At 41.1% G+C, this 27,614-nt stretch overlaps 1 protein-coding gene across 3 annotated transcripts in view; it reads left to right on the top strand.

Moving 5' to 3' along the window:
* Positions 1–2,371: 2,371 nt before the first annotated feature.
* ACO1 (aconitase 1) overlaps positions 2,372–27,614 on the top strand; it is a 36,631-nt gene continuing 11,388 nt past the window's right edge. The window contains exons 1-10 of one of the 3 annotated variants that reach the window (XM_051809090.1): positions 2,372–2,522; positions 14,062–14,182; positions 15,985–16,153; positions 19,175–19,312; positions 21,310–21,379; positions 21,488–21,671; positions 24,203–24,342; positions 25,298–25,469; positions 25,915–26,015; positions 26,989–27,105. In XM_051809090.1, coding sequence (XP_051665050.1) covers positions 14,086–14,182; positions 15,985–16,153; positions 19,175–19,312; positions 21,310–21,379; positions 21,488–21,671; positions 24,203–24,342; positions 25,298–25,469; positions 25,915–26,015; positions 26,989–27,105 — 1,188 coding nt within the window. In that variant the 5' untranslated portion in view covers positions 2,372–2,522; positions 14,062–14,085. Of the gene's footprint in view, positions 2,523–2,750; positions 2,919–5,672; positions 5,694–14,061; positions 14,183–15,984; positions 16,154–19,174; positions 19,313–21,309; positions 21,380–21,487; positions 21,672–24,202; positions 24,343–25,297; positions 25,470–25,914; positions 26,016–26,988; positions 27,106–27,614 lie in introns of those variants that run through there. The other 2 variants (XM_051809091.1, XM_051809092.1) reach the window with 2 other exon arrangements.

The following is a 27,614-nucleotide window of genomic DNA, read 5'->3' as shown; positions in this document are numbered from 1 at the left end:
TTGAATTAGAGCATGTGGTATTTGTGCTGAACAGAAAACAGGTCAACCTGGAAAAGATTTTGAACGATAACTCAAAAGTACTGTATGTTGTAGATTACAGGCCATTTAGAGGTATCAAGTCAGAGAATAGCAGGTTTAACTACAAGGGGCCCCAGAAGTCTTAACTGTTACAGTAAAATCAGTAGCAGATGTGCCAAAGCCAGGATTCAGTATTTAGTTAAAAAAAAAAATAAATCCTACACAACCTATCTTGTTGTCCAGACCATGGGGTCTTTACCACTGATTTCTCCTGGTCTGCCAGTTCCGGCTAGACAGTGTGTGTTGGCAGGAGGATCTGCCAGCAGAGGTTGGTGTGCAGGAATGCAACCCACAAACAACCAGGAGAGACATTGTGGGCATTTTCTGTGTTTCATCCTTCTTTCCAAGTAGAGCTCAGTACTTCCATTTTCACTCTTTGCATCAGTTTGCTCACCTGAGACTTGCTACTCTGCAGCAAAGCCAGCAATCAACTCAGTTTGCTCTTAGCCTAAGTTTTCTTCAGGTAAAAACCAAAGCATTGCTGGTCTTTTCCTTAACTCTCGTTGGTTAGCATGTCCCCTAGCCACTGCTTTCCAAGAGCTTCCCCAGACTTGTAAGATATTTACATTCCTTCCATGCAACTTCCCTTTACTATGTATGCAATTTTTTTGCCTAGAATTACATGGGTTTTAGTTTACTTTGTTGCTAAGGAAACTTTCCTGTTTGACCATCCAGCAGCCACTCCAGCAGTCACACTTGCACCACGTGAGCTGGGACTAAGGTCCTTTTGCAGTGGCTGGCTCCAGTGAGCCCATGGGTGCCCCACTTGACTCCCTACACACCCTACTCTTACACAATCAGACCACGTTTCCTCACCAGATTGACCCAGGTTTTCCACACCAGAAGCCTCTGGATTCTTAAAATACTTTAATTATAGTGCAGCAACAAAATAACAACTCAAGCTGGGTGCTTTCTAGGAGAGACTTTGAGCAAAGCAAACCCTGGGTTTACCTGCACAGTTTAAAAGTCTGTGTGAAAGTCTGGGGTCTTCAGCTGACTTTTCAGCTCCTGCTGTGTCTCTCAGTGTCTGGTCACCTGTCTGGCCCACAGGTCCCTGTGTCCTTTTTTATGCAAAGGGTCAGACACCACCTGAACCTGCAGCTGGCACTGTAGCTGCACATCGAGCTACTTGCACTGAATGTACTCAACATTATTCAGGCCCAAACTGTACATCATTCTACTGGGGACACACTGGACACTGATGAACACTCCACAGCACTCGACCGTGGGGGTGATGTAAATAAGGTTCTCTAGGAATGTCCTGTACTCTGACACTGTTCTTCAGTATTGACGTCACGATATTGATCTTGACCAGTTTGTAAGTAAAAAGCTGTTTTTGCCAACAGCCAGGCCAGTGAGCTCTCCCCCAGCCCCAAGAAGCAACGTCAGGTCCCACTCCTATTGCACTGACGCAAGGATGAGGATGGAGTCGTGTGTGTCAGACAGTGTCCTGAGCAACACCTGTTGTCTTTCAGGCCCAGGTCATATGAAGAGTGGCTGAGGTCACTTGGTCTGTTCAGCCTGGAGAAGAGAAGATTGAGGGGAGACCTCATCACAGTCTACAGCTCTGTTGTGAGAGGAAGAGGAGAGGCAGATACTGATCTCTTCTCTGGTGACCAGTGACAGGACCTGAGGAAATGGCCTGAAGTTGTGCCAAGGGAGGTTTAGGTTGGATATTAGAAAGAGGTTCTTCACCCAGAGGGTGGTTGGGTGCTGGAACAGGCTCCCCAGGGAAGTGGTCACAGCACCAAGCCTGACAGAGTTCAAGAAGCATTTGGACAATGATCTCGGGCAATGACTCCTGTGAACAGTCTTGTGCAGGGCCAGGACACAGTGACCCTTGTCAGTCCCTTCCAACTCAGCATACTCTGTGTCTCTCTGACCCCTGGACTCTGAAGCCCGAGCAAGCTCTCGGGCTCGGAGTATGTGGCACCCCCTGCACACCGCAGCCCGCACACGAACAGCACAGCCCGCGCCCCGCAGATCACGTTACAGCTCTGCCCGCACCAGATCTGACCTTGGCCTCGGTGCCACCCCCCTGCCCACCCTGCCCTCTGCACTGACAGCTCTTCCTCTCTTCCTCCCACATCCAGGGAGGGGCGCCGGTCGAGGAAGGCAGCGGCCCGCTGAGGGGCGAGCCGGGGCCAGGGCTGCGGGCAGGAAGGGGAAACCCGCCCGCTCCGCGCCCCCGCCGTCCGGCTGGCTGGCTGGCTGGCTGGCTGGCTGGCTGGCTCGCTGGCTGGTTGGCTCGCTGGCTGGTTGGCTGGCTGGCTGGCTGGCTGCCCTCGCTGGCTTCCCGCCTCCCGCTCCGGCGGCTGGCGGCCATCCCGCCGCGGCTCCGGCCTTGGGGCGCGGGGCGGGGCTCGCGCGCCACCGCCCCTTCCCTGCCTGCGCCCGGCGGCCCCTGACGGCGAGCGGCGGCGGTCTGGTGCTCCTCGCTCCCGGTGAGTGCGGGCCCGGCCGCCCCGCCGCGCTCCCGCCCGGTGCCGGCGGCTCGGGCGCCTGGGAGCCGCGTCCCCGGCACCCCATTGCCCGGCGGTCCCGGAGAGGTGGCGGGGAGGGGGCGCCCCTCGGGGCAGAGCGGGGCCGGGTGCGGGGCCGGGTGCGGGGCCGGGTGCGGGCCCGGGCGGAGGGCGGGGACCGGCGGCTGGCAGGGCCCGGCGGCTCCCGCGGCGGGCGCTGGAAAGGGTCGCTGTGTTCTGCGGGGGGAAGGCGGAGCGGCCCCTGAGGCACCATCTCGGAGAGGCGGCGGCAGCAGCTGTGTGGGCCCCCGCGGCTCCGGGCCCCGGCCGGCAGAAGTCGGGTCTCTCCAACGCCCGGCTTTGGGCCGGCTCGCACAGGTACCGGGGTCGGCTTTGGCAGAGCGGAAAGCGAGGAGTAGATGTAGCTTGATGAGATGAGCGGGCGCGGAAGAGAAGTTGTGCTGCTCTGCCCTCATCTGAGTGAATTTTCCTGCTGGAACAACTCGAACCTTGTCTGTTGGTATTTCAGTAGTATCTAAGTAGTAGAGGATAGTGCATAGGGTACGTAGAAGGCACACAGCAACCCCGCTATGTGTCAAAAACCCCAATAGATCTGCAACATAAGTGAGACAGGGAAGGGATGGAAGAAACTTATTGAAAAGTGAAGCCTAGAAAGTGTCAGGTTTTAAGTATTTTAGGAGACAAAATCGTCTGTTTTGGTACAGATTCATGGTACAGACAGCAGGTGCAGGTGCTCCATAACAGCTATGGAGGTTGTAGCCCAGATCTCAGCTATTTGCCTTCTGGTCTAACCTGACTGAGGACTGTGGCTGTGGAGATGCCTCGTTTCAGAATCGGGATCAGGTGTATGTTTGGATTGGTCCCGTGTATCTTTCACCACATTACCATGTTTCATAACACCACCACGGTTCCGTTTTATTTTTTAACTGAAGGTTGTACTTTGCTATTTAGTTTCCACCCCTAAAGCTAGTGTAGGTAGGGGGTGGGGGGAGGAGGAAGACGGAGAGGTCTGGACTTCGATATTCTTTAGTATCAGCAGGAAACTTGGTCTAAAACAGAGGATTCTCTCTCCAAACAATTGGAATTGAAGTAATATCTCCGAGCACTCAGCGCTGTTGCTATTGTTCAGGCTAGCTCTATCAATCCACAATACCTAAGTAAAGGAAGACCACCACAGAGAAATATTAACACTGGAATGTTTATTTAGTATTGCTTTGCTTAAAAGTGATTGTGCTCCATCAGAATGTCCTAATAAACTTCTGGGGATTGTTACTGCTTCAAAGAAAGTAAGAGGAATGTAATGGACACAGTGGGAAATGCAGCTGATTCTTGTGCCCTCCAGGGTCTGTATGGTGTGTGAGGAATTATTTGAAAAATTATCAATACTTTACTTATCTTGAATCTTGTAAGATAGAGGAAATGCCTGAAGAAGCCAGAAATATACGTATGTATGGAGAATTCTGATCATTAAGCTGTGCTTTGCAGACTATATCATGCAGACTACTGCTGAACTGAAAAAACTGTAGGGCTTTCAAGCTGCATTTTTTTATCATATCACGTTTGTAATTTAGCATCTTTTTTTCTCTCTGGTTCCTTTTGGCCCGAGGATGATACACTCCAACTTTGATACTATTCAATGAAGTTTTTATACTAATGGTGGAAGAGCTGAAACAATAAATGTAGAAAATTAGAGAAGAAACCATATTTGAACAGTAAGAAGTGCAGCAAATCTCTTTCACTAAGTGTTTGCCAACGTAGACTGTCACAGTAGGATTTTACCATTTAAGAGCTGGAAATTTTCTCCCTCCTTGCAGTAACAATCCACTTAAACTAACTGGAAAGATATGATTTGAAGAGTGGTTCCTTTCCATCTTTTTAAATACAGAGGAGGCAGAGAGTCTGCTCTGTTTGTGTGAAAAGGAGGTAAGATTTTTTCAGGGTTCTTGCCTTCAGTCCTGCCTTAGGGATTGGTTAGTTCAAAAGATTTTCTCTATGTATTTGGTGCTTCCTTGGAGGAATTGGGACATCCCACATTTGTAGGGTCAGGACTTGTGAAAGGGGTTGTTTAGTTTTCGTTGTTTGGGTTTTTTTTCCCCTCTATCTTTTTTGTGTGAAAACTGCTCCACAAAAGGTTGAATTAAAAGTGTTTTTTGGAAACTTAATTTACCTCCTCATGGAGCCTGGCCAGTAAACCCTGCTAACAGCTACTTTGAATTTATGAAATTGTATCAGATACACACTTGTTAGGCTTACAGACTGAAGCCATTGGTGTTTGAAAGCTGAATTCGTCTAGTGTGAATAGTTCAATAGCTACTGAGATTGAAAGCTACAGTTTTTGGTGTGAGAAAATTATCTGTATTTCCAGACGACAAATTCACGATTTGTCTTGAAATGGTGTGAAAAGTTAGGACTTCTTCCCCACAATGTCATACCATTTCATACATCCCCTCATCAGTTCTTTATCCTGAAAAGACTCCTTCTACCTGCATCTCTGATAGCTTTGAAACAGTTCAGATGGCAAGCTACAGAAAAAGGAGTTTTAAAGGTGCAGGGACAGTGGTTCACAGAGCTGGTGTAATGGTAATGGCATGAGTAGAGAGCTGATTCACAATACTCACCTTTTATTTCCCCTCCCCATGCACTCTGCAGTGTTTCTTCACCCTTCACATGAGTCTTTTGAAACTAACAGACCAATACTGAGATGTCTTTTAATCTGCCTGCTGAAATTGAACCCAAATTTCAGAGCAAACCTTTGTAGGCAGTTATAGCACTCTCTGTATTCCAAATTTCTTGCAGTTGCTTCCATGCTGTTTCTGTTGTTTGTTTGTTGGTTTTTTTTAACTAACACTGAAAGCTAGTTCTTTGTTAAAACTGGTCCAAGCTGCATATTTGTTAATGAACAGTCTGAGGCTACTAACATAGGGTAAAAGAGGAGCAAGTTTGTACAGAGATAGGAAGTAGGTTAAAGTTCAAAGTTACCCTTTCAGGAGGAGGGAAAAAACCTTCAAGGCTTCATTTTTCGATGTTGGTAGTCTCCAGATAAGGCTCCCTGTATTCTCAGGCATATCACTGCTCATTTTTCTGCAGCAAAAAGGAAAATGAATCTCTGCTTTTTAACTGGGACACTCAGTGGTGAGTCTGCTGACACAGCACCCCCTTAACACTTACACCTCCTTAATTATGATCTGGATTTTGTTAAGACTAGATTGCATTCCAGAGGCTGTTGAGGATACTAGACGTGTGCTTGCCTAGGTTACCAAAAGCATGGTGAGATCTATAGAAGTGTTTTGACTGTCCCTCTAAGCCATAAGTGCACAATAACTGCTAAAGTGAGGGAGGAGGTAGCGTTTGGCTTTCTGGAGGGATGACTTGCATGAGTTTAATATCTACATCTTGGAACTGGGCGTGCATCTAAACTTCCAGCTTGCTTGGAGCTGGAGTTACTTTAAGACATAAAGGTTTGATTTTACAAGCTTGATCTCTGAATTGAATTTTCAGTCCCTACATGTGCAATATAGCACTGCTAACGAAGTGAAATTGTCAAAGTGCTTATGACAGCCTGTGAAATACATGAATTATAGGAATATGCAATTAGTAAGTAACCTGTCCAGTGCATTGGAAGTGTTGTGCATTATCGCTCTGAATAAATAAGTATTTCAGCACTGCAGTTTTGGCTATCAGCAGAAGTAAAGTCTGCAGCCCTGTTTCTTCAGTGTGAGTGACTGAGTTCCTCTTGGGCATTAGAGTTGAAATGGGCTCCCTGAAACTTTGCCTAGAGATTGTTTAAAAAAACTTCCTTTATGTATTACTGCATTTTCTTCCAGTGTGGAATAATGGTGTAGTTTATACTAGCAGAACAGTTGCTCAGTCATCAAATTGTTAAAGGACTTCTTTTTAAGGATCTACATGTAATGATCTACATGTAATGAAGAAACACAAAGATTCTTTCTCCGATCTCTGTTGGCACCGAAATCTCATCCCTGACTGTTGACAGCAATACAACAGTGTATATTTTTTGCATAGTGGCCTCACCTGTCACAGGTAGAGTAAGTGTTAAATAGTAAGAGCTTCTCTGAATCACAAGAAACCTGTGTTTATTGCAATGGTAGTTGCACTCATCTGTTCTTTGCACATCCAGAAGTAATTATAGCATTTTATAATTTTATAAAACAAGAATCTACCTGTTCTAGTAGTGGTGTTGAAGTCTATGTGTGGGTTTAGGGTTTTTGTGGCTTTTTGGTTGTTTTTTTTTCCATTTTTTGGTGGGTGAGGGTTTTTGTTGTGTTGTCTTTGTCCATTGGTACATTGGTCTGTCGGTACATTTCCCCTGGGTAACAGAAACATTTTTCTTAGGCAGCTTGGATATTTAAACTAAAAATATTTTCTACAAATATAAAAATATATTTATTAGGGTTTTTTTCCCAAACTGAACTGAATTATGGATGGATTTACTTACCAAAATTTTATTCCTGCAGACATCTGAGTAGTATTGGAGAGGTTGCCTTTCCATATCAAAAATGCAGACTTCTGTCAACATGCTTAACCTGTGTATTTTCCTTCCTTGGTTTTCAGGGAAGGTAGGCATACACAGAGCATGCTGCAATTCCAATAGAACAGAAGTTCCTGCATGCCAGACCTGCTAGATCTTTGTTCATGGCTAAACCGTTTGCAACCTCTGTAAACTGGAAGTAGTCATCAGTCATTATTTTTAATGAAGGCCCATTGCTGAGTAGAATGTGAAACCATGAGAAGTTTTAGAGGCTCAGGGGAACTGAGCAATAGCCCTTAATTTGACAAGTGCTGTTCAGATATATGTAACTGCTAGTAGTGTCACGAAGTGCATACTCAATATTGTGATGATGAATTTACAGCTCAGTAACCCACTGCTCTGCTGCAGCTTCCTTTTGCTTTTTAGAGGTGCTTGTTGCATACTTGGCAGCTAAGTGCAGATACAGATACATACATACACACAATGAGTGGACAAAACTAAAGGAAACAACTTGAGGGAGTAGGAATGGTAGTTGCAATGGAAAGTGGTAAGATCAGATTCAGGATGAGTGGAAAATGTTCCATATGTCCTCTGCCTTATCACCAGGCAGTCCTACCAGCTCACCTCTTGTTTTCCCAGTTTTCAGTTGGAAGCTTCAGCACAGAAACATCATATTTTGTCGTATTTCTTCCCAAGTTTCCTGCAAGTACCAGCAAGTCTGAGCCTTCCCCTTTTTCTTGATGACTGATAAAATCCCATCTTTTCTTTGGCTGAGTGTAACTTTTTTAGCATTTTTAGTGTCTGGTAGAGTGTTCAAATTAAACTGCTTCTTTGCTGAGTGTGCGCTTCCCAGTAGTGGTCAAGAATTTACTCACATTTCAGGAAAAAGAGCGCTGACTACTTGAAATCTGTTTTAGTTAAGCTATTAGGAGTTTAGTTTTATGAAGAAGTGTTTGAAACTAACTTCTTCCTGTTAATAATGTAGGCACCCTCTCATAATTTGAAAGACAGCAACTAAGAAACCAAAGATGGAATAGAAAAGGCAGTTGAACATGTTACCTTTCCCCAAGTGTGATAAATAGAAACCCAGAGTCGGGTGATTTCCAATTAGAATTTATTATGTGATAAAAGCAAATTCAGCGGTGGGTGATCAGGGAGGGGGCTCAACAACTCCCAACGCCTGTCAGACCCAAAGAAGACAGTTGTTCTACATTTATTCCCAGCTGATTCATGAATATTCATTATACATAAGCAAAAACATTACACATTGTTAAGTCAGACATTCAACAGATGTTTTTCTTAAACAAGAATATTATCTATAAGCATCCATAATATATTGTCAAGTCAGGCATTCAGCATATGTTTGCTTGTTATCTATACAAAGTTATAAATTTTTAAGAAAGGTGCTATTATCCAGCTAACTAAACGAAACTCTTTCACTATAAATCTTACACAAGATAAAAGGGAGGTAACTTGTTGTATGTCTTTATAGGGGCCCAATTAAGTTTTATGATTTGTTTTTATTTTCTCTCTCCAGGTCATATTGGCCTTACACTGTTTTTCTTTTAATTAGCCCGAATCATTTTCTCCGTTTATCACACCAAGTGAGATTAATATGTCTGTACTAAAATGCTGGATAACTGTGCCTGTTCTGTTCCTCCTTTATGGCCTGAAGCTTGAAGGAAGTCATCTCATCTAGAATCTTTTTCTTTCCTTTTTTACTTTGTGCAGGTCAAACAAAATAAATCCATGTCCTTAGTTTGTCCTCAGGAACTTATGTAATAAATGTGATTATTTCTAATCGGGAGTCTTTTGTAAACATTTGTGTCATGTACTACAGAAAGAGAATGATTTACTGTCAGCATGTATTTTAGCAGGAAAGTACTCTGTGTGCTACAGTTTTCTCTTTTTATGGGCAGCGAGAGATAAGTAGGGTACTCTGATATCCCTAAAAAAAACCCAAACCAGCATTGTTGCTGGTATTGATCTGGCTACAACAAATGAATATAAGAGCAGTTATGTTTTTTAAAAATAATCTTTTTTTTTTTGTGGTGTGAAAGAGATAGTTTCTTTTAGCCTGGTTAGCTGTATTAAGTTTCAGCTTCAACTCTAAAGAGAGTAGAATAGTATGTTGAAGTATGTCTAGAACGGTTTTCAGATTTTTTTCCTGGGGTATAGCGAGAGGCTAAACAGCAAATTTTTTCCCTCTACAGTCTCTGTGAGATAATTTCTGCAAGTGCAAAATTACAGGATATATAAGCATACTTTCTCAATTCCATTAATTTCAGTAAAATTTCATTTGTTATCATTGATCCAAGTCACACAACTGCTTTTAAAAGGGTCTGAAGTAGAGTTTAGGGGCCACGGTCAATCAAGAATGTGCTTTAAACTGAACCAAGTCCTTTTCCAATCAATGTTGTTATGATTTGACTAGTACTGTGTTTATATTGGACACTCAGAGAAGTTACAGCAGCTGAAGGTTTGAAATCAGCACATGAAACGTATGCTTAAGTCTCCTGTGAGTGTTCTTTTTTTAAAAAATAAAAAGTCTTAGTTACATACTTAAATCTTTTTTGTGGAGATCCACATGAGACTTCAATATGCTCTGAATGTATTTGATTTAGTTAACTATCAAGAGAAGACAAGGAAAGAGGATGGACAAACACCTTTTTCCTTCTGTCCCCTTGGGCTTGTGCATGTTTATTATGTCATGATCATCATGGTCTTCAGGACAATAGAGATTCCCACAGACAGTTCAACCAGCCATTTTTGCACTGATCTTTTGGTGCTAGTAAATATCTGAGCTCTCGTGGTAAAAGCTGAGTTTACTGGCTCACTCAATGAAGTGAGGAATGTTTTGCATACAGATTTTGTTAGTGCAAAGGCTTTATTAGAGTATTACAACGTAGAACTCGTGTTTCCAGAGAAATTTGAAGGTTATGACCTCATTGAAATAAATTTGCTTCTCCTGATGTTCATGGTTAGAATCTTTCTGCAGTGTTGCTTCTCTGGGGGAGAGAGAATTGGAACTGGTAGAGAGGAAAGCCAGAAATCAGACTGATTGATGATCAGACAGAGCGATGAGCTGATATACAATCTGGATGAATTGAGAAATACTCTGACAAGAGATGGAGCTGGGTAGCACAGTGATAAGCTATTGCATTGATGTAACAAGGTGAGTGAAACCCAATATTGATAGGGAGTACAGATTTAAAGATGATCAGCATTAGTATGAGCCGAATTGTGGGTATTACTAGGCACATCAAGGGCTAAAATAAAGGTTGTTTGTCTGGTGCACTTTATAGAAGTGCTTTAACTTCTGAGAAGGTTTCAGCAATGAGATGCTCCTTTTTATTTTTCCCAGTTGAACCATTTTCATAGGTTCAGCCAGCTGAAACCACTGGAGTCCTAGGGCTATGTCAAGAATTGCACAAACACTAAAGAACATCTGTCTGGATAACTGGAGAGGGGAAATTGCTTGGGCTAGAGTAGCTACTGTTTTCCAAGGCCAGGATGAGCACTATTTGTCTGGGTGGCTGTTATCATTAGAAACTTCTTAAGAGGAATTCTGCCTTCCTGAGGGCCACTATTCCACATTTTCAGGTTCAGATAATCCACAATTTCAGATGTGACCTCTGCTCAAACAGTTTTAGGGTTGTTGGGCAGAAGTTCAAGTGCTTGTTTTGGTATGTCTGACCAGGTCATGTGCACTGTGGTCATGCACTGGCCATGGCCAACACGTGTGACCCTGTGTACTGCACCAGTCCCAGGCAGACAGATGTCTTCTCCTCTGTGTGCTAGCCTGTTTGCATGTTTACATTTTGATGCCTGCAAAATAAATATTCTGTGCTGCAATCACAAATTAATCTGTATCAATTAATCAAAAAGTTAATCTGTATCTGTCACAGTGATTGGTTTAAAAATTTTTGTATCCTCAGTATGCAGAGTCTTGCTCCTTGGTGTCTTTTTTGGCAGATGACCAGCTTGAGTTCAGTGCTGTGGCCACTTGGTTTACAATTTACTGTGTGGAAGTAGTAGCTGGTGTGACTGAGGCTTCTCTGGCTCTGTGAAATTTGCTATAGCAGTGCTGCTAGTTGGTATTTTTCTAGAGACTTTACCTCTTTCTAGATATTTCTGAATGGCTTCCAGGCTTGTAATAGAGTTGTTCATATCAGTGGGACCAGGAAGGTGAAAAGAACATGTGATCGTGCTTTGGTCAGCCCACAGTTTGGCTTCTTTGTGTAATTCAGTTGATGAGAGGAGGTTTATACTGTGGTACTTCATACTGTGAACTAAAAGAGCTCTGTTCAGGGGAGAGGGTGATATCTGGTAAATAAATGTTTACATGCAGATAATACTTCATAACATTTTGATTTGCTCAGACATGGACTTGGATGGGAAGTGTTGGAGCTGCAATTTACACTTGGATGAGAATATGTGAACTGAGTACAGTGGACTCATTATGGTCATATCAAAGTTATGATCTGCTGGTTTATCTGTTAGGGGATATTTGAACATTTCCTATCTTCAGCTGCTCTTAGACTTTCCCATAAGAAGTGAATATGCATTAGTTAATGTTCTCAGCTTGGAGGCAAAAAAGTAAAGCTCATCAGGAGCGTAGCTGGCAAGGAAAGGAAGGAAGAAGTTAATTTTGATCATGCTCAATCATAGAAGCACAGTTTTCTTATAGGAATAACTGAGTGGTCCATGCTATTTAAAGATCATGACATCTAAAACTTGATGGGCTTGTGTGTGGGATGAGTATCCACAAAGCTGGGAGGAGGAATCTTGGAAAATAATTTGTGGATGGGAACGTGTGAGGTGATACATTTGAGAGGGTGTATGTTTACAGTCTATTCATTTGCCAGCCTTTCAACTTCCCTGGCCATTCAGCTTTTTATCTAGAAATATCCATCACTTTTCCTTTCTTTTATAGTATTTTGCTGCTGTACACCCTGGACCTTTCTTTGTAATCATTTTTGACATCTCTCCTTGGTTGTTGTGTTCAAAGTATATGAATTTTTAATTTCAAAAATAGTGGAATAATTTAAAAATCCCCCAGAAATATATTCCATATAGTAGTGTTTCCTGAACAGTGAATGAAACTGGCTGGTGAGATAAATTAATTCATTCTTTGACCTTGCTTTATCTGTTTATGCATCTTTTTTGCACCAGTCTCCAAAACCTGTCAAAGGATGTGTCTCTCATGCCTTGTTGTGTTTGGGTTTTTTTTTTTTTGTTGTTGTTGTTTGGTTGGTTTTTTTTAAACTGAGGCAAGGGAAGATAATGTTACTTGAATGAAGACAGAAACAGTGCTGTGGAAAAACATCAACAGATCTGGAAATCGGACCTTTGATTATTTCTCTTCTAAAAAAATTTTAATCGTGACTGGGAATGTTGCCAGACACTGCAAGAGAATTCTTCTTACTGTTAAATCATTAGCTTGATCCTTGGCATTTGTTGGCCTAAGCCAGTGCTCTCAGAAGAGGCCTGGGCAGAGTTCAAGTCTTCAGCGTGTCCTAGGAACTGTTCCATTAGGCAGTTTGCATGCAGTTAACCTTTTCTGGAGATTGAGAGATATTTGTATAGTGAATTTAGGCCCCTCTGTGGTAGTTGGCCTTGATATTGGGAATATCTCAACTTCTGTAAATGAACCCTAAATGACCCTAAAGGTCCCAGTAGAATGCTCTAACCCAGTAAGGCATTAGGATAGTCACGAAAAAAAAAAAAAAAAAAAGACAAAATATCTCAAACTAAAATCATGTTTACAATAGAGTCTGCCTAAATTTTCGTTTTGGTGCTGACCTTAACAAATCTCTGAAATCGGGGGGTTCCTTTTTTTCATTTGATAGGGTTTGTATTCTTAGTCTGTAATAATTCTTCTCAAATAAAACAATAGTGTTTTCTGTTTTGGTTTAATTGTTTTTAATTTTGAAAGGAAATGCCTGTCTGTTTAGCTTTAGGTCAATGCCACTTCTGCTAGTTTTGGCTAGGATACAGTTAATTTTCTCCCTAGTAGGTAGTATGTGGCTGTGGTTTGGATTTGTGCTGGAAACAGGGTTGATATCACAGGGATGCTTTTGCTGCTGCTGAGCAGGGCTTCCACAGAGACAAGAGCTTTATGTATTACAGTGTCTGTATCTCAACCCATGAGTTTTCTACCTCTTACTGTTCTGATTGCCTCCCTGACCCCTCCAGGAGAGAGTGAGGAAGTGGCTGTGTGGTGCTTAGTTGCCTGGGGTTGAACCACAACCCACTTAAGAAATGGGGCCACGTTCTCATGGTGGCTCATGAATCACAGAGGCACAAAGAGCTGTCTGGAAGCAGTGAAAAGAAGAGAGTAGTGAAGACACTAAACTCTCTTTGTAAAATCATGTCCAGAGAAGGGCAATGGAGCTGGTGAAGGGTCTGGAGCACAAGTCTTAACGAGGAGTAGCTGCAGGAGCTGGGGTTGTTTAGCCTGGAGAAAAGGAGGCTGAGGGCTGACCTTATTGCTCTTTACAACAACCTGAAAGGAGGTCGTAGCCAGGTGGGGTTGGTCTCAACGGGATGAGAAGAAATGGCTTCAAGTTGCACGAGGGGAGGTTTAGATTAGGCAATAGGAAAAAATGTCTTCCAGGACTTGGAATAGGCTGCCCTGGGAAGTGATGGATTCACCACCCTTGGAAGTATTCAGCAGATGTGTTGATGTGGCACTTGGGGACGTGGTTTAGTGGTGGACATGATAGTGCTGGGTTAACACTTGGACTAAATCTTAGAAGTTATTTCCAACGTTAAGCTTCTGTGACACTAAACCATGTGGTATATCCGTATTTTCACGATGCTTTTGTCTCTGAGGAAGTGTTGCATGTATATTTGTAGCGAAAAGGGCATGACTAACAGTACCTTATTGTCTTTTTGTACCGTTTTGCCTTTTTGAAAGTTGGAACAGATACATTGTGGACTGTGGGACGTGTACTTTGTATGCAGGACACGCGTAATGAAAATGTCTTTGATTTTTCATTTGTTTAGGGATTCTAAGGGTCTTGAACAACCATGAGCAACCCATTTGTACAGATTGTGGAGCCGCTGGACCCAAAACAGCCTCTGAAGAAGTTCTTTAATCTGAGCAAATTGGGAGATGTGAGATATGGTACGTTGACAACATAAGGAAAACGTTTTGTTTACATTGAACAGAACTGGAATGGGTATTGCCACATTAGATGGTATTTGGTCTCTGAAGAGAACTATGAATTCGAAAGATATTTTTTTAAAACAAAATTTGAGGAAAATTTACTTCTATAAATTTAGAACTACAAAAATATTGGCAAGATCACGGTAATATTTTCTCAAGATACTGTGCACACAGCAATCTTGTTTTTTCCTGAGTGGATAAGGAGGGCTAGGCAAAACTAAGAGCACAAGTTTTCTAATATACTACTGAGCTACTGTGAGAGGCTGGAAAGGATCTAACACTGATATGACTGAATCATTCAGAAAGATAATTCAGCTTTAAAAACAGTGCTGGTTAGAGAATCCTTTCTGAGGAGAATCCTTTCTGAGGAGGCTTTTTCTTTAGTTCTTCTGACACTTCACGGATCTTTCATGTGGCACTGGTAAAAATTTTACAGTCTGTGCCACTGAGTTAGAAAGAGGGTACCTATAGCTTAAAGCTGTCTATGTTACATGGTTTTGGTCTTACAAAAAGGAAACAGGTGATTAAGGAAAATTTAGGAAGCAACAGGCAGAACATTTTCTCTGAGTGTCAGCAACAAATATCCATTACAGGCTAAGATAGTGTGTAAGTGAGAAATCAATTAATGTCAGACTTGGTGTGTGAAAAGCAGAGATGAGTCTTAAGAAGTGGACAAATACACGTATGGCATTACCAATTGATCCATTCAGGGATTGCAAGAGTGATAAAATCCAGATTCTTTAAAGAAAAAAAGATGCAATTCTCACTACCCAGCAAAAAAATGGAATAGCTTAGCAACAGAAGAATGGGGCGGGGAAGGGCAGGAGAATATTTTGGAAAAAACCCAAACCAACAACAGCAACAATAACCTGCCAAAAACCCAAACAAACAAATACTCCCAAAACAAAACAAAAAACGACAACAAAAGCAACTGAAATTATTCTGAATTACTGTATCCTGAATAGCAGTTGTTTGGGGTTTTTTTTTTAATAATATCAGTAATGAGGTCTCACTGTGATTAAGTGACTTTTATGTCTCAGGGCCCCTGTGTAGAAAGTTGGGACAAACTTCTCAAGAGATTTTGAAATATAAATATTCTGAGGGGCAATCAAACATCTATTATTATAGTGGACCAGGGGGGCAAGTCTTGAGTAACTTGTGTTTTTTTAATTCACACCCATTGCCTGTAGTAAGGCTGTCAGTACTGCTCCAATAACATTTTGTGTCATCTTCTACAAATATATCTAATCTGAAATAGATTAACAGATGCACAGTCTAACTTCCATTCAGTTTCATTTTCCATCTCTTGAGAAGAAGAGACTGCATAGACCACTAAAGCTGTGCTTTCCAACATGTCTGGTAGAAAATTATGTTTTTCTAGTGCATTTGTATGTGTGTGTTCAGTGGCAAGAATGAGAGGAAACTGCAGAAAAACAAGGTGAGCACAGCATGTTTTCCAAGTAGCGTTGCTGTGGAGGGTGGAAAAGCTGTGGAAAAGTCCTTTCAGCAAAGATGTCTATGGTCTCACAGGAGCTGAGATGATAAATCTACTCAAAGAATTGAGGGGAAGAGGTCAGTTAGTACTGACCTCCTGACAGAGACAGAGGCTAGAAAAGAGGATTTGATAATTTGGGATAAAGCCTTGTGAAAATATGGGGTCAGCACTTGAAGAACTGTCTGCCCCAGGCATGGAACTTTGCACTTGCTGACATATGCCTTAAGGTAAAACTGAATTTGTTTCTTGCCTCTTCCCCATGCAGCACGCCTGCCATTTTCTATTCGAATCCTCTTGGAAGCAGCAATCCGTAACTGTGATGAGTTCCTAGTGAAGAAGGGAGATGTTGAGAATATTCTCAACTGGAAAGAGGTGCAACACAAGAATGTTGAAGTGCCATTTAAGCCTGCAAGAGTTATTCTGCAGGACTTCACGTGAGTTTGATGCTCTCCAAAGCTCGGAAGGGGGGCTTTTGAGAGTGCAGCAATGCTCAGCTTGGGGTGGAGGGGTGAGCTGAGGGAAAAAATAACAGTGAGATATTTGGAAAACCTTTTTTCAAGTTTCCTTGATGTCATGCTACAGACAACATTTGAAGAGGCAGACACTCAGGGTAAAAGCATTGAGTGAAACTCTTCTGGGATGTAGAAATAAATATCTTTACATAACTTCAAAACAGAGGGGAAGAAAATGTGATGGATTGCATCCAAATGCATTTGGATTGCATCCAAATGAGGCAATCCAAAGTTTAGAGGTTTTGTTCTTTGAAGGGAAGGGGAGTATTGTATTTTTTGTGTGTGTTTTTTGGTTGTTTGGTTTTTTGTTTGTTTTTGGTTCCCCAGGATCTCTTGCTTTCAATTTTCTGCCCTTTTCAGTTCTCAATTTTAACCCGCATCATTACTTTCTCTTCCAAGTCAGTATTATTTCAAATACATTTTTATAGACTTCTCTGCTATTAAAAAAATGAATGTCTGTTTTTCCCAGAAGTGCAAACTGAGATTCCTACCTAATGGACTCTGAAAAGTGGGACTTGTTATTGCAGTGTGTTTAGCCCCCATGTGTCAGTAATAATCATGTAATAGTCCCTGGTAAATGTGGAAAGTCAATTTTCAGGTTGAACAATAACTTCTAACTATTTTCAATACAGCATTTGACTTGCAAGTTGACTGTTCTTTGTACCTTCATACTCTGTCTTTATAGAACGGTTTAGTTCATCCATGGTAAGCCCTGTGCTGCTATAATGCCAGTTGATTTTCTTTCTCAAAAATAAAGGGTCTTAGCTGTCATACCTTCTGTTTGGCATTTTTGTATCCAAGTGCTAGAGACCCAGTACAACTCAGCTCCTAAAGACATTAGGAAAAAGGGGCTAAACCTCCACTGAAAGAAGTGCTGATTTCCTGGCTATTTTTCACCTGCTGGCTGTTGTTAACACTTAAAAAAGCTGGAGAACAGAGAAAGCTGAACTTTCAAGTAAACATTGTTTCCTCTGTTACTGCAATTCTTTCTTGCCCCCTGCTCTTCTGCTGAGTTTTAAAAATTTACCTAGAAGTATGCAGGGCAGCTGCATTCCTGAAAAATGAGCTCTTGGACAGGCCTCTGAGGAATCTTTTGAATAAGGCAGCTTTGGCAACTCTCCAAAAGCCATACAATTACATTCAAGTTGTCCTCATTTAGAATTATTTAATTTCCCTGTTTGGATCATTCTCTAATTATTCTGAGTTCTTCTAAATACTGGAGATGGACGTTGTGTCTGTTCCATTTCGGTTGCATAACATTCATAAGCTGGCAAAATGACTCTTCCACTGCTTCCCTCCCACCCCTGCCCTCCCCCAAATTCCCCTAGGTAGCATTACATAATATTTGCTATTTTCCTTGTAATATGCATATCCTGGGAGGTCAAACTGCTTCACATTGCTGAACAATATCAGTTAATTGTGTTAAGGTTAGATAATGTGGACCCTTTTTGCTGTTTATTTTTTGTAAATATTCAGGATTTTCAAGGTAAAATTCTGTGGAAATTACAAAGATTTTACTGTTCTTGTTGCATTGTTTCTGATGTATACTCAAATGGTAATAGCTTCCTTATAGTCAGAGTTGAAAACATAAACTCTTACTGCTTTGGGCTGCTCTTGCAAAAATGTAGTGTTTTCAGTGGGTTGCTGACTGATGCCAGATCCTTGAGTGCACATCAAAGAACTCTTTTTGCCTCATTAGCCAGCAAAATCAGATAGGCAGATATGTAAGAGGGTTTCCCAAGTTGATTGAAAATACCATGGTAAAATATACCTAAATAGAAGCTGACAATGTGAGAAGCTGCGAAACATCAGAAGCTTCATTAAAATAAATATTGAAATGTGTGTGATCTCTTAGGTAAGTCAGGTGTTGAAAGGCCAGAAGTTCTGGTTATTCACTCCTTATTTGCTTATGAATAAACATGCATTTCAGATGGAGGATGAATGAGAGACTCTCAGGTGCATTACTTTGACCTTTTGTACAGTTTACTGACCTCACCTAGGAAGGAAGGAAGGCAGGCTTAATTTAGGGATTTAAAAATCATTTTGGTTGAATGAGACATACAAACATAGACAAAAAGATCTGTTAACCTTTTTCTGAGTTATTTGGAGTTCAGGGGGTTGCTGGATGGTCACAAGATATGTGACAATTCATAACAATATGAATGTTGGCTTGTAGCTGTTTGAGTGCCATTTGTGATATAAGGTCTTTTGTCAGTCATAAGTACAAGAATTTGTTAGTAGGAATGCATGGTGCACCTTATTTCTGCCTTTGTGTTTTCCAGTGATCTGCCAGGACAGTTAAATCCACTTCTGAAAATACAGTTATTCTGTGAAGGTGTTTTGCAGTCAAGTCCTAAGTTTGTAGCTTAGGAAGTCTCATGCCCTGCTCTACCGGTTTCACCTGAAGTGTGGAACATACAGGTTACAGAGAAGGTTCTCCCGTGCCTTGCAAAACTTGGAAGAGATGACTCTTGCCTTAAAATCAACTAAATAAACATAGCAAAGAATCAAAGAAATAACACTGTTGTTTTCCCTCTCCCCACTTCATTTTTAAACTGGGGAGGAGAGAGGGGAACAGAGCAAAAGAAGAGAAACCAGTTCAAGGTCCCTAAGGAATGCTGTCTAGGAACAAATTTCCAAATTCTCAGCCAAGCATGTAGAACTGCTTCTGTTACTTGATGAATTTTGAGTTTAGCTTTTTATTTTTGCAGTGCTCAGGATATAGGTACAGTTCTGTCCCTTTTGCTCTTCTGCCTTTGTCTTCCTAAGGGTCCCTTCCACAGAGAAATCATCCCAAGACTGAGGATATGGCTGTGGTTTGCTTTGCATGTGACAGAAGGTGTCTGTTCTGCATCTCCTGGATCTCAGTTGTGTTTGGTTTGGGGTTTTTTTTCCCCCTCTTTTCTGAATTGTTTCACCATGCTTATTTATCCTCTGTTTCAGCGGGGTGCCTGCCGTGGTTGACTTTGCTGCGATGCGTGATGCTGTGAAGAAACTTGGCGGGGACCCTGAAAAAATCAATCCTATCTGTCCTGCTGATCTAGTGATAGATCACTCCATCCAGGTTGATTTTAACAGGCAGTAAGGATACAAAATTACTCTTTACTTCTTAGTGGTTGTAAATAAAACGTACTGATCGTCAAGGTAGTTCCACTGGTGATATTCTTAGCATTTGTAGTATAACATGTTAGACTTTAAGAAGTATTTAAGTTAGATTGTTGGGTTGCTGTGGTTTAGGGGGGCGAATTTTCTTTTTTCTGTGGCACATCTCTTAGCAGTACAAGCCTGGACTAATGGAAACTAGAATGTTAATAGAAGCAGGCTCAACCCAGACCTGTGATGTTGTAATTTTCCATAATAATACTGCATTATTAGTAGGTGCTCAGAAATAGCTTTTTTTTCCACATGCACTTTTTTGACCCCGTAGGGCTTTTTGGAAAGGACAAACACAAATGTTTCCTTTCTTCTTTACTTCTCTAAGAATAGACCTGAGCTACTGTAGGCCCAGCTCTGAGGAGCTGCTTGCTGCTTCAGTGCTTCCAAGCAGAAGAGCTTCAGCTGCCTCTTATTGTGTCTCCTCTAAGCACAGGGCAGGAACATAAGGCTTTTAAGTCCTCCCCATGCTACAAAGAGACAAACACTCACTAGCAGTCACTAGACCCACAGTGAAATACAAGACCTCTGCATGGAGGTCCTTCTGCACTCCAAGGTACATAAATATGGGCCTACTGAACTGATCTTCCAAGCAGATCCTGCAATTACATGTTTTGTGATGGTTCCCTTCCATCTTTTTTGTCTGCAGTTACCTTCTTGCTAAAATACACTGTATTTATTGTCCTACAGAGGAAAGAGTTTTGAAACTGGTCACTTAAGTAATAGCATTGCAAAGAAAAAAATTCCTGGGAGGTGGAAATTAAAGAACATAAGAACCCTTTCTCAGTATTTAGAGGTTTATTTAAAATAAACATACTGAACTTCTGGGCAGAAATATACTGCAAAGCCTGCTGCTCAGAAGAATGTTGTCAGTTTTCAAATACAGCTTTCTTCGTATTTTTTTTAAGTGTAGACTAGTAAAGATAGAAATTCTCATGGTTGACATTTTATAGTTGAGAGGGGAGAAAAAAGCCAAAAAATTTTGACTTATGTAACTGTCAAAAATCAACTGCCATTGACATTTTTTCTAGAGGTGCTGCTTCTTATTCTTAACCCTAAAGAATTTAGATACAGATACAAAATGAGAAATAAGCACCTGAAGACTGATCTCAGGGCTAATGGATGTTCTAGCACTAATATATTAAATGGGAAACCTAACCTTTTTTCTTTCTAATTTGCATTACTCTGTTTTTTTAAGATATTTGGGAAACAGAGTATTTCTTTGTGAACAAGATATGATTATGTCTTTAGCATAGGAAAAAATCAACTATTATGATTCTTTTTCTATATTATTTTAATAAAATTCATTTTATGTTATCAGTAGTATCCAGGACTTAATATAGATCATTTTTTGGTACTCACTGTTTTTTGTCACAGCCTCATTTTATTTGTGTTAGACTCATGTATATATAGAGAGAACATTGGCTAGCTCTATGCTTCAATTCTTTCAAACTCTGCAGATGTAAGTTAGGCAGCTTTTCACTTTTTCAAGTGAAAAGTTTGTTAACTCTGCTTTGAAACAAGGAGGCTTCAGGCAGCACCATATCACAGTGATAACCTTTTTTAACAGAAGTTGCATGGCAGTTGTGTTTGTTGCCTTGCTGGTTACTTCTGATTTAAGTGCTGGAAAATTCGTATTTCTCTAACATGTAGTGTTGTTTTTCTCAAGCTACAAGTTTAGTGCTAATCTGCATATGTAATATGCAGATTAGCACTCCCATTTGAAGCAGAGTTCAGGTATTAACTCTTAAGATTTCTTAAATTCTTTTCATTGGTTGCCTGCAGTGATATTAAACAGATGTGATTGATCAGCATTCACATTAGCTAATAAATCTTCTTTTCTTTCAACATTTGGGTGTATCTGACCAGACATAAATTTCAGTCAGATGCTTTTGATTCTGACAGCTGATTATTTTCACTTGCAGATCAGACAGCTTGCAAAAAAATCAGGACCTGGAATTTGAAAGGAACAAAGAAAGATTTGAATTCTTAAAGGTACTGAAAAAAATAATCTTATTTGTGTGGAAAAAAGTACAGTGAATGGAAGTTCTGTCAGTGCTCATGTGCATTGAAAATTTTTGACTCCTATTCCTTTTGTTTCAGTGGGGCTCTCGGGCTTTTAAAAACTTGAGGATTATTCCACCAGGCTCTGGGATCATCCACCAAGTGAACCTGGAGTACTTGGCTAGAGTGGTGATGGATCAGGATGGCTACTACTATCCAGACAGTGTGGTGGGCACTGACTCACACACCACCATGATAGATGGCTTGGGAGTGCTTGGCTGGGGTATGTGCAGAAGTGTGTTGTGAATATCTCTGAGCTGAATAAGCTGTGTTTTGGGCTCTGGTGAATTGACTCTGGGTGGCAGGTTAGCCCCCAGTCACTCCCTCACTCCTCCTGTTAGCAAATGGGGGAAGAGAACTGGAAGGGCAAATGCAAGATAAAACTGGTGGGTGGAGACAAAGACAATTCAAGTGAAGAGGGGTGAGTGTAGGGAAAGGAAATGAAAGAAGTGATACAAGGACAGTCAGTCACCACCTCCCATCAGCACACCAAAGCCGAGCTAGTCCCTGGGCAGTGGGTTCTTTGGAAAAATTGTCCCCACCCCTCACCCCCCAGGTTTTATACTTGGCATGATGTTTTATGGCATGGAGTATCTTGTTGTTCAGTTTGGGTCAGGTGTCCTGGCTGTGCCCTCCCCAGTGTCTTGCCCTCCCAATGTCTTGCCCACCCACTTGCTAAGGGGCAGAATGAGAAGCAAAATATATTGAGACTGTGTTAGCACTGCTTAGCAATACCTCAAACTTTGGTGTGTTGTCAACACTGGTATGGTCGTAAATCTAAAATGCAGCACTATATGGTCAGCTATGAAGAAAAGTTACTAACCCCAAATGCAAGTAACCTGATAAAGTCTCTTACAGTTATTTAAGACTTTTTAAGTAAGCTCCCTGTTCTGATAACAGCCTCAGATGATTTCTGCTATGTGTTGTTGGGTTTATGTTTGGGTTTTTCACATATTTTTTTCTATTCTGCATTTAAATCACAAGGAAGTAGATAAGGAAAATATTAGATAAAGGAAGGGGATTGAAGTGTCATTGACCATCCAGTTGTTTCTTAGTCACTTGGCTGCTTTCAAAGTGTTGATGTATCTAAAAAAGTACTGCAAATACTAATCTCTTGGATTGAAGGTGCTGAAAATTGAATCTGAGACAGTTAAATATGGCCAGAGAGGACATTGTGAAAAACAGGACTGTGAAGTATGTTCTCATGCTAGTACTCTACAAAATACTTTTTATAGGAGTAAATATAAATAATTTGTTTGGCTCATAGTGGTGAACTGCAGTGCTTGAATTATTGAATAAATGAGTACCTATGGAATGAAAGTATTTGCAGTCATCCCACATGGTAGCAAAAACATCAGTTGAGACTTTGTGTTTTTAATATCCCACCTATACTATTGTAGCAATATTGGGGTTTTGAGACTTTCTATCAAGGGTAAAAGAGTTCCTGTGGGCTTAGAATACAAATGTAAACAAGTTCAATTTATTTAAAGCATGAGAGCTTTGGGATCAGACACATCTCTTATGCTGTATTTGATTGTACCATACACAGAGACATAATTTAGATGATGTTGCAGCACCAATAGCTGCTTGGAAGAGTGTGGCTCTCAACCTCATTTTTCTCCAGAATTTGAAAAGTAAGGCTGGGCATAATCTATACCATATGAGCCTAAAGTGCCTACTCCTGGATCCAACATTTCTTTCTAGTGGCTGGTAATAGTGAACTTGCTTCATGCTTGCCTGTGGTAGCCTGTCAGTCATGTTTACTAACTTGACTGTTTAAAAAAGATTCAACACCTAGTGAAAGGGGTCACATGATTGGATCTGTCACAGAATTATCTTTTATATTAACATAGGTATATTATTTTGCATAAAATAAATCGGAAATTATTTTTCAGAACCGTTCTTAGGTTAAGTGGGAAAAAGGATTGGAGTAGTGGTTTGGCATACATAAGCAACTATTACAGGCAGTTTGTTCTAGCTCAGTATTAATTAAGCTAAACAAAAGGTAGAAGAAGGTTTGAAAGTAGAAGATAAATGTAAGAGGGACTTTCTATGGGCAAAAAAGTTATATATCTGCTTAATTACTAGTAAACATCATGGGTTTATTAGATTGCATATGGCTATGACATCTTGGTTAAATTAGCAAAATTAAGTAGTAGCTTGAATTACATTCCTCTAATAGTGAAGGTATGCTTACACAAAGGTTCCCACCTGCACATGACCAAACCCTGTTGAAACTTAATAGACATAAGGGAAGATATTTCTGTCTTAACAAGTATCTTTTCTGTTAGTATTCTTTAGTAATCTTCCTTTCCTTCCAAACAACTTTTGAGTTTTTGTTTGGTGACCAGCATTCATGGTCTGCATACGTTTCACTCACAGCCCATCATGTTCAGTGCCGTGTCAGTGGTTCTTAGTTAGTGCATTGCACGCTTAAACATTAAATAAAACTTTTACATCTGCTATTATAAAAGCAAAGCATCCTAGAGTAAGTTACTTAGATTTACCTAATATCCTATCTAATGACTTGGGAATAAGGATGAAAGTATGAAACCGAAAGAAATTTAAAAGCCCAGCCTTGCAGAAACTGGAGCAAGATGAGGACTGCCCCTTAGCAGAAGACTAAGGCTGTCTGCTTTTTCTCCTCTTTTCGCCTTAAACAGAATACTCATCAAGCAACTGATGTCATGTGTTTATCTTTGACACATTACTACCTTTCTGAATGGTTGCATTGTGTACTCCTGTTGCATACAGGTGTGGGTGGCATTGAAGCAGAAGCAGTGATGTTGGGGCAGCCGATCAGCATGGTGCTTCCTGAGGTGGTTGGCTATAAGCTGGTAGGAAACCCTCAGCCACTGGTAACATCCACTGACATTGTGCTCACCATTACCAAGGTAAATTACCAAGGTTTGATGTTTTTCTATTACTGCTAAGAGCTATGCATGCTCTGTAGGGCAGAGCCACTGTACTGCAGGCTTAAGAACCCTATGTGTGCTTCCATGTAGTAATTTTGGACTTTTTTAAAGCTCTGTCACTCTGTGTGGGTTGGAGGACAATTCACTAGGCAAATCTGTTTTCCAGAAGCCCAACAAAATATATGTTGGGATATTTTAGAATTCAGTAATGTTTTTGAACAACAATGCTTTCTCCTCTGCCTCAAAAGAAACACCTTGACTTGTTTTTGAAATCCCCACTTAAAATAAGGCAATGTAAACCCCCCACAAAACAGACAGTAAGCACTGCAGTCTGATTTCTTAGATATGCAGATGTTTGACTCGTCATATGTTCATAGTACGTTTATTCACTCTCTGCATTGTCACTGAATTAAGAGTATTACTGGGTCAGCACTGATGCTGGAGGTCAGAAATCTGGTACACAAGTTCATCATGGGATGCTGTCTCTAGAGAGACCTCCAAATGGGGAAAGCCAACATTTTTTTATTATTTCATCCAGATGTGTGTGTGTTCAATTCAATTCATGTACTTGAGCAGTTGATTCTCCCTGTTTCCTCATCTTCCTGGGTTTGCTGGCTGAACGTTCCCCACACAGTTCTCCTCTTCTTAGAACATGATGTTGACAAAAATATGGTTGTTGTAAAATAGAGTCTAGTTTAAATGAGAGGAAGAGCAAGTTTTAGAAGGAACGCGTCCTGATGTTGTACCTTATTATTGAAACCTTACACCTCTGTGTTCTCATCTTCATAATTTAGTTTACCAAAAGCTTCCTGGTTTCACATGGGTATAGAAACCTTCATAAGAGGTTGCTCTGAAGCAGAAATCTGGATTTCATAACAGACATGCTCAGCTTGTTTGACACATAACAATGACAGGCACTGTATTTTTATAACAGCACCTTCGCCAAGTTGGAGTCGTGGGGAAATTCGTGGAGTTTTTTGGCCCTGGTGTAGCCCAGCTGTCAATTGCTGACCGAGCCACCATTGCCAATATGTGTCCAGAGTATGGAGCAACAGCTGCCTATTTCCCAGTGGATGATATTAGCATTGGGTACCTGATACAGACTGGTGAGTGTGAGAAGAGACCACAAGTTAAAGGCATATTTGAAAGCAGGCCTCTAGGTCTATATGGTGTAGTCAGCAGTGGGATTGAATCAGGTGGAGCCTTTTGAGCTTCAGTTCATTTCTTATTGATATTTCCGTATTGAGGCTGCGTCTTGCTCTGTGTTTAGGAAGAGCTGGGTATTAGACTTTTGGCAGCTCTGCTTAGCCCTGCCTGAACCTGGCTTGTCCAGATGACAGAAGTAGGAACCTAAGATTTTTTTTTCTGCAAAAGTCACTAAGTCTGCTCAATTGCTTTGCTTTCAGTGAATCTCTAATATTTCTTTTGAAAGAGCCTAGGTACAGTGTGAACGGTGAAATAGCTTGTTATGCATTTTTTCTTGTTCTGTCAGATGGTAGTTCCTCTGTTACATTTGCATTTTGTTTTTGCTATATCTGGCTTTCATCTTAGGACGTGACAAAGAGAAGGTTATGTACACAAAAAAGTATCTTGAGGCTGTGGGAATGCTAAGAGATTTCAAGAACTCCTCTCAGGATCCGGACTTCACACAGGTTAGAAACTACTCTGCCTTCTGACTCCTTGCTTTATGCCCTGTCCTATTTCATTGTGACAATTGTATGTTTTTCACGGAAAGTAAGAAATAGTCAAGGGACTCCTTATCCTTTGGTTTGGTTCTCAGAGCTGTCTTCCAGGCCCAGTGGAATCAGCTGGCTCTTCAGCTGTGAAAGCTTGGGCATAGGTATAGAATGGCTCTCAACTGACCTCAAGCTGGTGCAGATTCTGCAATTTGTTCCAAGTAGTTTTGAGAAGTCCTGTCCAGACTCAAGTGTACCTGTGAAAATAATGTGGATGTTATCTGTGTAAGCCTTGTTACAGTTTTACCCTTGTTCTGTTCAGCAAGTTACTTTACTTCGTGAATCAGGACGCTTGAAAGCTCTGTGGGGTAACTGCAGACCACACAAGTCATTTTCTATGCAAGAAAATCAAGATCTTACCCTGTGTCCAGCAAACTCAAGAATATTCCTGGTTTTCTCTACAGTAAAATCTTATCTTGTATTTGTGTTTAGGTTTGCATGATTATTCAAAAACTTTATTAGATATGGAAAGATTCAGCGCACTATAAAAGCAAGGTTGGGACATGGGTGAGGAATAGATATATAATCTGCTTTGGTTTGTGTCAGTACCAGGATTTCTTTATATCATTGTTTTCCCTGCTGCTAGCATGTAAAAGGAGGAATTAAAAAATTATTTTTTGTTGCTTAGATGCTTTGGTCACATTAGGTTTTTCAGTAACTGTAGTACTTTTGATAGCCATACCTGTGAGGTGGCAGTGTCTGAAAGTAGAACTGTTCTTTTTCTTCTGATCTTTCCCTTCCTGTGTGTCTGTGATAATTGCTGCAAATAGACTTAAAGATGTGCAGACTTAGCATTGGTTCAACAGCAGAGGTAAGAATACCTGTGGCTTAACTGGCTTCAATTTATCATGCAGTGCTGAACCACTCTCTGTTGGTCTTATTTGAATAGGTTGTTGAGTTGGATCTCCATACTGTTGTGCCTTGCTGCAGTGGGCCAAAAAGACCTCAGGACAAAGTTGCTGTGTCAGATATGAAGAAGGACTTTGAGACTTGTCTGGGAGCCAAGGTAGGGACTGGGGACGTTTGAACATACAGACTAATGCGTGCTTCTAAAAGGTGTCTGGTGTTCAGGAACTACATTCTGGCATTAACTTGTGCATTATGTGTTTGCCTATTGAAAAGTTGGAAAATGAGGATGTTTGAATGCAGTTTCGAAGATGACAGCAGCAGTGAGTAGTATAAAATTGGGGGTTTGCTTCTCTTGTATAATAGTGTTTATGTCCTATTGAAGTAGTAATTCTTCCTGACCTTATGTCTAACACAGTTGAGACATACACTAGAGATTTCTGAACTAGCTGTGATGGGGGGTTGTTAATAGAGGAGACAAAGTACCTAGTGCACTGAGCTCTAAGCTTAACTACCCAGCTTTCCAAGCAGGTTATACCCTCAGATCCACAGTATAGTTTTCAACTAAGTATTGAATCTGTTCAGCAGATCAAAACTGCATGTGGCTCTGTGATGGTGGTGGTAAAGACAGAAAATGATGTCTTCACTCTGCATCATCCAGTCAAAGTG

This window comes from Manacus candei, unplaced genomic scaffold (genome assembly GCF_025592945.1).
Source record: "Manacus candei isolate 608988 ecotype Guabito, Panama unplaced genomic scaffold, ASM2559294v1 h1tg000074l, whole genome shotgun sequence".
Taxonomy (NCBI): Eukaryota; Metazoa; Chordata; class Aves; order Passeriformes; family Pipridae; genus Manacus; species Manacus candei.
This window is presented reverse-complemented; position numbering and strand designations above follow the sequence as displayed.